Raw genomic sequence first — 10509 nt, 5'->3', positions numbered from 1 at the left:
AATTAACAGGGAAATGAACTTGAGGCGCTGGGAAGAAAACAAAATGACTGAATTGACCAGCTCCTAAAAGTGCTGAAGTTTTAGAGCTGAGTCAGCAGCACCGAGGAAGTTAGGAAATTAAAAAAGTATTCAGTGACAGAAAAGGCAGATTCCCATTGATGTATTTATTCAGCATGTGTCCTAGTCGCTAGGTGCCATTTTGAGAAAGCTAAGAGACAGGGTCGTAAAAGTCATCAAGTCTACAGAGAAAGTGAGTGAGTTGGCTGCACCGCTTACCACCACATTTTAGCCTGAACATGCCCCTTCCTGTTCTAATGAACACTAAGAATGGGACCAGGATCAATTGATATAGTAATATGGTGCCTGTACATAATTTAATACACCAAAAAGGTGGATTTAGTGTTAAGTTAGTGCTGTTATAACATATCGAGTGCTGGAGGAATGAGTATGAAAATCTAGAATTGAGTTAGCATTTTAGCAGGTCCGGTTCATCGATAGGTTCTTTGTTAGATTCCTGAAATAACGTCTGTGGTTAAGGTGATACTTACTTTCTGTAACAATCCAAAAGACAATTTAAAAATCACTTTGGCTTTTTATTGAAGAAACTTGGGGTGATACAACCCACTTGTAGGTTGGCTTACAAAAATACGTCATCCCTGCAGGACTCTGTGAGTCTTACGTGAGGTTAGTAGTTACCATCACTTGTGTGCTGTGCTCGGTCAGAGCTCAGATGCCAGATATAAACCCTGAATTCAACAAAACAATCCTTCTCCACGTGAGTCGGCCGACTGAAATCACTTGTTGTTTTTTGCAGGTCCTGGATCCTCTTTTTATTTAGAAAAATACTTTGTTTGGAATCATGGAGTATATGGAGTGCAGAGTACGAGGTAATGATTTTCATCCCAAATGGAAATATGGATTTACTTTTGAAATGAACAACCTCTCTGGCGTTGTGCTGAAATAAGATTGCACTGTAAAACTAAAGGCCCCACATGAGACGTTCAGAGCGTTTAGTCAATTTCCACGTAACATTTGCATCTAATTATGATAATCACCTCTTCCTCAGCAAAGCTCCACTTCTCGTTTTGTTTTAAACTGGCGCTCTGTGTTCTGGCAACATCTGATCTTCTTGATATCGCAATGAGGCGTTGAGGAGAAAATGAGGCAAACGTGGCCTCTGTAATGAATTTGGGTTCGTTGTGTTATTGCGACGCTATCTGCTCTGCTAAGGCCTGGTTTAAAGCAGACAGGAGAATCAGACTTAGAGCTGGAGGTGGAAGAGTAAACAAGCGAGAGTGCAATTTGAGTTTGAAATAAATAGCCATATTTATTCATGATGACATCTGTGACACAATTCATATTCAACCAAGGCTGCCCGCATTTGGACTCGGCTCTAAAACCCCCGTCGCTGGGCCGGTCTGGGCCCGTAATTGGCTGTTTTCATACACAGAGTGAAGCGGGCTGGGAGTGATCCAGACACTGCGGCTGAGAGGGGCAGGTTGGGGATTTTTCTGGCTTAGGTATGATTCACACAAGAACACAATAAAAACAATAACATTCATTATGCATTACAATGGGAATGATGCACAGAGACATACCTGAAGGGACGCGCAGACAGACGTGTGAATGATGGACAAACAAAACAGAGAGTGGCGTGTTACGTCCAATGTTCCTTCTCCCATCAGACACGCACACAATAACAGACTGAGGTGGTTGTCTCATCCATATACACAGACATGGATTTACTCACTGACAGAAAAAAAAAAAAAAACTGTAAACAGACAGATTGGTTTATTTGTTATTCAGGTATTTCTCACAGGCAAAAATAATCTAATTGGACGAACTAAACATGAAAAAGTTGGAGCCTAAGAAGTTGAGGGTTTCTGGCTGAGTCACCTCAGAGTGAACCAGGCTGAAAGACGCAGCTGTCAACCTGACAGCTGTAGCTTAATGTATAAAGGTCTCTGTCCTTGTGTAGTTTGATTATAGATCAGGTCTAGGTTCTGTGTTAATACTGTGAAAGTATCAAAGCCTCAGACCACAGAGAAATGCACACAGCCTGTATTCAGAAAACTGTAACTTTGTGATGTCACAGCAAAGCAGTTACCGCTCTCAGCTGTGCCCCAAGCCCCGCCCACCCAGACCCACCATCCGGCCGGGCAGGATTTCTCTGTAGCTGTGTCCCAAGTCAGTGGCACAACTAGACTGTCTGTCTCCTCCTTTTCCTGGTCGATGAAGGCTCCAAAAGGTGGATCTTTCGTGGCCCGACTTATCCCAAGATTCATTGCGCGCCGCTTATGAAAGCCGACAACTCAGACAGAGAGCCTGAAGATCACACTTTTAAATGTAAGTATTGGGTTTCAGCTCAGTTCAACAGCTAACGGTACGACTGTTAAAACAAAGGGCCATAAAACCTCAAGTTTTTGTGAACAAAAGTTATGTGTTGCTAGGCGACAGGAGCCAAGCGAAAATCTTCCATAGACCATACGTCTCATTTCTGTTCGGTCTTCACGGTCTTCGATGGTCACACCTTTGTAGACTGCGTCCTCCAATCGGGACACAGCTTGTGTGTTCACCTTAGATCTGTTCAGAAAACAGTCAGCCAGTCAGCTCAGCGACCTGTTGTTGCTGGAGCTCCAGAGAAAAGCCTGAGAGAGGAGATGTAAAACTAAATTCAGATGGTTTTTGTTTCTTAAAACCACAAATATATCTTCTTATAGATGTACACTTCAGATAAACCACAGGAAAAGTGTAAAATACGGGACCTTTAATCTCTGTTTGCGGACCTCATACAACTGCACAAGAGGAGTCAAAGATGATTCTAACTTTTTTAAGTTAAAAAAAAGAAATCTGAAGCACTTTAACTGAGCTGCTCTATCTCCTCCTCTTTTAAACCCTTTGTTAAGAAATCTTTCTGTGTTTGAGGTCTCGCCTCCTCCCCGGCGTATCTGCCTACACTACGTCTCCATTATGAGCCGGAGCGTTGCTGTGTTCCTCCTCTCTCCCAGCACAAGCCTATCAGGGATTTCCCCTTTTATTTATTGATTAATACATCATCAAGTGGAGCTCCAGCTGCAGCCCAGGGAACAACAGTGAGGTTCCCCTGGGTTCTGCAGCCTTCGTCCCCCCGCCTGCACCACTTAAGATTCAGGACTTGCCTCGCCCGTTAAACAATGATTGCTATTATTCCTTTTTCTTTTTTTTTCCTCTCTAGGCAGCGTTGCTCGTGAAAGAGTGGCTTCATTTTCATTGTGTCGTACGTGGGAGTGAAAGATAAAAACAAAAACTCGGAATTGTTGAAATTACAAGGCTTAAAAATCTGTGAACTCGGGGCGTGGACATATCTGCGGCTTAACCTGTTTCCTGGGCATATAAACGGCTTTTTAACCTCTTTTAATAATAAAGCACCTTGCTCTTTCTTATCAAAGGCGTAGGGCTGTGAAACTGCTGGATGTAACATCAAAGCATGAAGTATTCCCCTAACCTACGAAATCAGTCTCACCACAAACAAGCAGGCAGAGAGAATGGGATCAGTGTGGCTGCGGAGAGAGGGAGGACAAGTAGGGAAGAGAGGAGGCAAGAGGGGGAGAGGAGAGAGAAAAAAGAAAGTGCAGCTTTGTATGAGGAGCTTTGTGAAGCTTTTTCCTCCCTCGCTGTCAGGCCGCAGAACATTGAAGTGGAGGAGAGGAATTTGCATTCTCCAAATTACTGCGTCTTTCTCCTGCTCCTGAGCTCACATGCTGACGGTCACGCATGTGCACCCACACACGCGTGTTCACTCACGCTTGTACAGTCCAACTGATTGACTGTTTTTTTTTTTTTTTGAAGCTGAAGCAAACACAGTGACAGGAAAATGTAAATAAATGAACACAACAAAAAAATCAGCCTCCAACAAGAGCATGAGGAGATGAAATAACTGAGTAGGGATTGTTGTATTACGCTTGTTGTACCTTAGACACTGGTGACAAAGTGTATTTTGGAACGATAAGGAAGCATGAATTACTTCCACTCAGAGCCAAAAGTTTGATATATAAGGACAAAAAAAAAAATTACATAAATAAATAATTAAATGCAAAATATTGCAATTTGTCAAAGCACTCATATAACCAAAATATGACATAATATAACGGTGTTTTCAGATCTGATACCTCTGTATGTCACATAACTATCAGAGCATGTAGCAGTGCGACAGCTAAACGTGATGGAAGTGTGTTCATAACTATGTAGACACACACACACACACACACACCCACACAGGCATGCTGAGACTGTAAAACACAAGTCCAGAGCAGTAGTCAGGTCGCACTGTGTGTAATATATTCCACTACGAAAAAAGAGACACATGGAAAAAATAAAAATCCAAACACATCCCCGTGTATTTGCTCATAAAACACAGGAGGGGCAGGACTCAAACTACTGGAAAAAAAAGGAGGGGTCGTCATGACAACACAACACTCTCAGTCAAGTCCCGCCTCTTTAAACTTCAGACCAGAAGCCCACATGTGTCTCTGCTTCTAAATCTGGAAAGGAAGGCAGGGCTGCCGCTGAGTGAGACAGAGGGCTGGAGCAACAAGACTTTCCAAAGCAGAGCAGCAGAAGAAGGAAAAAAAAAAGAAAAGAGAGAGAAAGGAGAAAAGAGGGAGACAGCCGGGTCACAGAAGTCCAGCGAGCGTCCAGAAACAACTCAGGGACTTGGCCAAAAGAGGCGGGGAGCAGTTTGTTATTGGAAAAGCTGACAAGAGAGCGAGGCAGCGGGGAGGGGACAGACAGAGAGAAGTGGCGGCCTGACTTTGAGTTGGTCAGTGAAGGCCTCATGCAGCTTCTTAGCAGCAACTCAATCCCATTTTTATCTGCCTGACACACCTCGACTCACTGGGCGCCCGGAGGGGACACAAAGAGAAGGAAGTAAAGAGAGTGAATAAGGAAGAGACGAGAAGGAAAAGGAAACATGGTAAGTTTGGTTTCACTGCCTTGTTTGGACTGCTCATTAACTGTGGTGTTGGTGTGGCTGCGGTGGGCGGGGAGGTGGGCTGAGCTCCGACTGCTGCGACTTTATTCCTTTAAAAACGAGGAGCGAATTACAGCTGCACTTCCTCCTTTTGCTTGTTTCTTATAAAGAAATGTTTTTATTATTTATCTTTCCCACTGCAGTTCGGAGGAAAGGTAAAAAAAAAAAAAAAACACATTATAACGACTTTACAAATACACAGCCCCCGAGAATGAAGCCGTTTTATTTGTTGTGAACCGAGAAGTTGTGAAGAAATGAAGCTTGGAAACTTTCTTTTCTTCTTCCCTCAGAAATGAAATTGCAGTAAAAGTGATTTCCCAGGTTCTCCCTCTATCTATTCACAGTGTTAGTGTATAGAGAGGAGAGGGTGGGTGGGCTGACCGCCCAACTTCCCCGTATCAGTCCCGGCAACACATTTGGTTTCAATTACTTTGTCCCTCTGGGAAACAAGCTGCTATAAATAAGTAACAAGAAGCTGAGTGTGGACGAGGGCTGCAGCCTACTGTCGGGGTTCGACTCTGCCTCTGCTCAGGGTGGGAGGGGCCAGCGGCTGGCTCAGTTGTGATGAAGGGGTGTGTGTGTGTGTGTGTGTTTTAGGAGGGGGGGGGTGTCTTGTTCAGTCGCAGTCTCTGTGTAGCTCCGAGGGTAAAAGTAATTTCTTTTTTTAAATCTATCAGGACAAGTTCAGGTTAAGGCTCAAGTCTGTCACAGCAAGTCTCGATTGGAGTCTTTAGTCCTTTGGGAGACGAGTCCAACTTCGGACCGGCTGTGGTTTGAAACTCTTTGAAACTAATACCCGAATTCCACAAAACCACAGAAGCAATTCTCAAAAGTAAAATTTTGTCTAAAGTAAAGCAATCACTAAAATTATTTTGAGTTAAATCTGATCCCTGAATGAACAAAGTAACGCACCTCACCAGACGATCGATGCATTTTCAATAATCTGAATCATATTGAGGCTAGACACACAGTCCGGGTCAGAATCAAGTCTCAGTTTAATCAGAATGAGTCTCGAGTCAATAGGAACAAGGTTGTGTTCGGTTTACAAATGATTTAGTAACAAACAATTTCCATTGTGGAAGAAAAAAGCAAGTTCACTCACAGAAACTTGTCGAACTTTTGAAATAACTCCTGCAGCATAATCTGTTGATCCATTTGATCAGTGCACAGTTCAGATACTTTTTAAATTTCACTGGAGAAACCTTGTTTACATCCAGACAGAAAGCCGATGAGAGGTGCCTTTTTTATTTTTTTTCAGAACTCAAAATTGCTGCCTCAGGATTTGCAAAGGTCTCATTATCCCGTTTTTTTTGGAGGAGATTTCCTGCAGACCTTCATGAGCGTGACGAGACAGAGGTCTGGTCTGAGTTGATTACACTTGTTGAGATTTGTTTTTTTGTTTTTTGTTTTTTTTCTGAGGATGGTTCATGGAGGAAATTTACTCACAACTGATCAGAGATTGAGAACTCAAACTGAGATCTGGTGAAACAAACATTTACAGGGTCTTTGGATATTTGAAGGTTTGGATGGTGGGTCCAGGTGGGCGGGGCTTGGTGACTGCTTTGTTGTGACATCACAAAGTTCCAGAAGTCCTGACGGCTGGTTTTAAGGCTCAGTTTCTGAATACAGGCTGTGTGCATTTCTCTGTGGACTGAGGCTTTGATACTTTCACAGTATTAATATAGAAGCTAGAGCTGATCTATAATCACACTACACATGGACTTCTACCTTATATGAGACCTTTAAAGTTTAGTTTAAAAAAAAAAAAAAGAGTTACTTCTTCCATTTGAAGCTCAAATAAATAGTAAAGTAGTGAAGTGTTGCATCATAAAATCACGTCTCTGTGCAACAGCAGCTCTTGGAGAGGGAGCATGAGACTGGTGTTAGTAAGAGGCACAGTGGTGACATTTATTTGATAAAAGCTTTCAGCTACAAACCACTGAAACAAGGTTGTGGATCATTAACATACTCTATCAATATATTATTATTTATTCGTTATTTACAGCGATTGGCTGGAAGTTCTGCTGATTCTGCCTTATACTATGTCTGAATCCAGAGGTGCTCAACCTTGACTCAGACCTTGGAGCTAGAAGGGTTCTTGCAATTCTTGCAATTTAATATATATTCTTCATTTTTTTAAATTTTTGTTTTAGACGTCATATTATTCTTGGAAGAAGTTATACTGAGAGCGGAGTTCACACAAGGGTCAGAAAAGCTTTGTCTTCTCTTATTAGAAACAAAGACAGACAGGAAGAGACTAAGGAAATAAGCTGCTACTACTGTGTCCTATGTGCAGCCGGCAGCCATTATTTTCCCTCTCTGCTCTTGTTTATACGTTGATTACATTTGTACGTCCGTCCCCCTCCCACCGTGACTGACGTGTAACACAGCCCACCTGCTCCAGGACACGCAGCAGCTGTCGCTCCACACAGTTATATTAGGAACAGCGACAGAGCTCCAGATATGCCCCCCTGACCTCGCAGCCCCCCTCCCCCCCTTGTCCGTGACCTCGACACTCCGTCTCTTCGGGTGCTTTTTTACCGTCTGCATGCACGGAGCGTCCGGGTGTCTTTTCCTGACACACACAGACAGTCAAAGTGTTTTTCCCAGCTGTCCAAACACACAACAGGAAAATAAACAGACTCCAACAGAAACGAGTGAAAGTGAAACTCTAAACATTTGCAGAATACTCCCACTTTTCTCTTAATGGAGTCATTTGGTTTAAATTGATTTTCACCTGGTTTCAGTGTGGCCCACACGTCTGATAGCTGTTTCCTGCTGCAAATAAAGACGCTGATTACCATAAGCTGCTTAACGGTAAACAATGCTTAGGAAATGCCTCCACTAATAGAAGGTAAAGAGAGAAATGGAGAGAACCCTCAGATGAGTTGCTGATTGTAAACGAAAACAAACAAAAAAAAAAACAACTAAATGATTAAACTGCATCTGAGCCACTGATCGTGTCTATTTTTCAAATCCAATTTGATGCTTCTGTTGTTCACATTCTCAACCAGATTATCATACTTCATTAGTGATGGCAGGTTATCAATAAGTACTGAATTACTCACCGATTCAAGTCCCCAGTAGATGGATCCCACTGACCTCCCCTGGCTCTTCCTCTAGTGCCACTTATGAGGTCGCCATATTTGTTTTTAATGACACGGGCTAAACCAGGGGGTCTCCAACAGGCGGCTCACGAGATACTCAGCGGCTCACCCTCCGCACAAACCGTGGAAACAGAGCAGCACAACTTCACTCAGTTAATCAGCTCCAAATGCAACTAAATCAAACACAGACATAGCAGCAGTATGAGACATGAGGAGCTCTCACAGTGATAGAGGCTGGACAACCGTCTGTTAAACTAAGACGTTAAACCTGTCACTGAGAGCATGTCGGTGTCGACGTTAGCGTTTACTGCAGCATCACAGAGCTGCTAGCACGACTGTAGCCTCATTAATATTAAAAACACTCAGATGAATTATTGATTTCTATATCTTCTAATAAACCCCAAAATAATGAGTCTTGGAGTCCGGGGGGGGGGCAGTAATTCTCTGGCCTCAGTGGGCAAACATTCAGTAATTACCTTTAATCACGTTGCAGTTCAAGTGGTCGTCTGCACCCCCTCCTCGATCTGTTTTAAAGGCTTTAGAAAATCCAGCCTGGGACCAGAGACTTCGGCCAATCACAGGCCTTTTAACAGAGAGAGAGAGCATTCCTATTGGCTGTTCTACAAGTGCACAAAGTTCATGTCCATTCAAATGTGTTGATGTTAATGTAGGTGAAGCGTTTCAGAGAGAGAGAGAGAACCCGCTGTACTTCCCCTGGACAGGTATAAATGTGTTGTATGTTGCTAGTAGTTTAGCGTTCTGCTAATCGTAGCCAAAGGCTCACGGCTGCGGCTGTGTTGCCAGTGTTGTGTGTGTGTGTGTGTGTGTGTGTGTGTGTGTGTGTGTGGGGATATGACTGTGAGAAGGCTGCAGGGCGGTGGCAGTATCTTTTGATTATCTCTAGTGTTTTTCCCTCATTTCTTTTCTAGATTTAAACAAAAAAGCTGTTTCAAAGTTGTCAAGGTCGTTGGTTTTACAAAAAAATACACAGGTGGCAACTCAACTTTAATTTGCTGCTACCTCCGTGCAGGCTGTTGATACCGGCCCAGGTCAGAACATCGTCTGCGACTGTGCGACCCTGGCAGCGTTTCACTCACTGAGAACATTCCAGCACAAGTGCAACAAAAGTCAACAGAGTCGCTCAAAGCCGGCGCTGAAGAGCTGTTTGCTGTTTGCCTACAGTGTCCGGAGGGTTCGTCCTCTCCAGCACATCTTTACAGCAGCAGTTTGGCACATCTGATCAACTGTTAGCATCTTTAGCATCTAACCGGCAGCTCTGCTCGGCTGCACAGGAGGCACACAGAGAACAGTTAGCAGTCCTAAAGTTTTCTTCAAAACCCTTAATATTATTATAAAACAGTTTGTTTGTTCTTTCACTTTTTATGAAAGAAACATTCTTTTGAGAGAGTGAGAGATGTTGCCAAGAATGAGGGAGGAAATGACAAGAACATAAACATGGAGAGAGGAGAAGGAAAGGAGGGAGGCAGCACAGGAAAAGACAACAACACTCAGTGAGTGAGTTATAATTGAGTGGGGAGTCGATCAGTGACGTGATAATAGAAAGACAAATCACTTAAAGAATCCTTGTGTCCCTTGTAACGGCTGAACACATCGACATATCAAGACAGTTGTGTTGTTAAAGTCAAAAGTTTTTCAGCAGTTTTTATCAGAGTTGACTGATGAGTCTATACATGCATTATTTCCCAGAGAGCATTAAAAGTGCAATTATGACTGTCTCCTCATTCATTTACTTAAGGGCCTGGTCTCGTTAGCCTGAAATGCTCGGGGCTGCTTGGGGGCGTCGCCAAGAAGGTTGCCAAGTAGCGTCTGCATCAGTCTGTGCATCTTTAGCGTTCACGGTAGAACTAACCACAACACTAGCAAAGACACATGTAGCTTCGGAGCAGAAGGGATTATTGAGCTGGCTGTTCTTCAGCCTCAGAAACATGTAAGACACAGTAGCTGCGCTGTGTGTTGTGGATGTACACAGAGACAGAAGGCTAGCTCCCAGGATATCTGAGGGACGGGGTTTTCCTTCAGGAGGATGAAAGTCCTCGGAACGAATGTGTGATAAAATATGCAGAATATGTGACTGTTTGCTGCTCTTCACCCCTCACTGGAGCTGCCAGTAACCCGTCATTTACTTTCACCAGCAGTCCGCATGAGCTGACACCAGCTTTTCCCCGAATTAAAATAATCTGTAGTTTTGATGCATGTGTTTGAATTCGACCAGTTCTCACCACTACACGGACCAGCTGCTGTATAATCTCTAATATTTGATGTTTGGTGAGATGATTTTTCCTTCAACATCCCCTCTACCTTAAATATATCGACACCCTCTTAAAATAATGGCCTAAGTCATTTTTTCAGGTTTTTCAGGAAACACAAAAAACT

At 43.3% G+C, this 10509-nt stretch overlaps 1 protein-coding gene across 1 annotated transcript in view; it reads left to right on the top strand.

Annotated features, from left to right (window-relative positions):
* The first annotated feature begins 4497 nt into the window (after positions 1-4497).
* sgcd (sarcoglycan, delta (dystrophin-associated glycoprotein)) overlaps positions 4498-10509 on the top strand; it is a 130764-nt gene continuing 124752 nt past the window's right edge. The window contains exon 1 of the mRNA XM_023406329.2: positions 4498-4951. Coding sequence (XP_023262097.1) covers positions 4949-4951 — 3 coding nt within the window. The 5' untranslated portion in view covers positions 4498-4948. The remainder of the gene's footprint in view (positions 4952-10509) is intronic.

This window comes from Seriola lalandi, unplaced genomic scaffold, assembly GCF_002814215.2.
Source record: "Seriola lalandi dorsalis isolate HSWRI2012SDOR001 ecotype SW California unplaced genomic scaffold, Sedor1 jcf7180002054303, whole genome shotgun sequence".
NCBI lineage: Eukaryota > Metazoa > Chordata > Actinopteri > Carangiformes > Carangidae > Seriola > Seriola lalandi.
The sequence above is the reverse complement of the archived record's forward strand: the minus strand, read 5'-3'. Positions and strand labels throughout refer to the sequence as shown.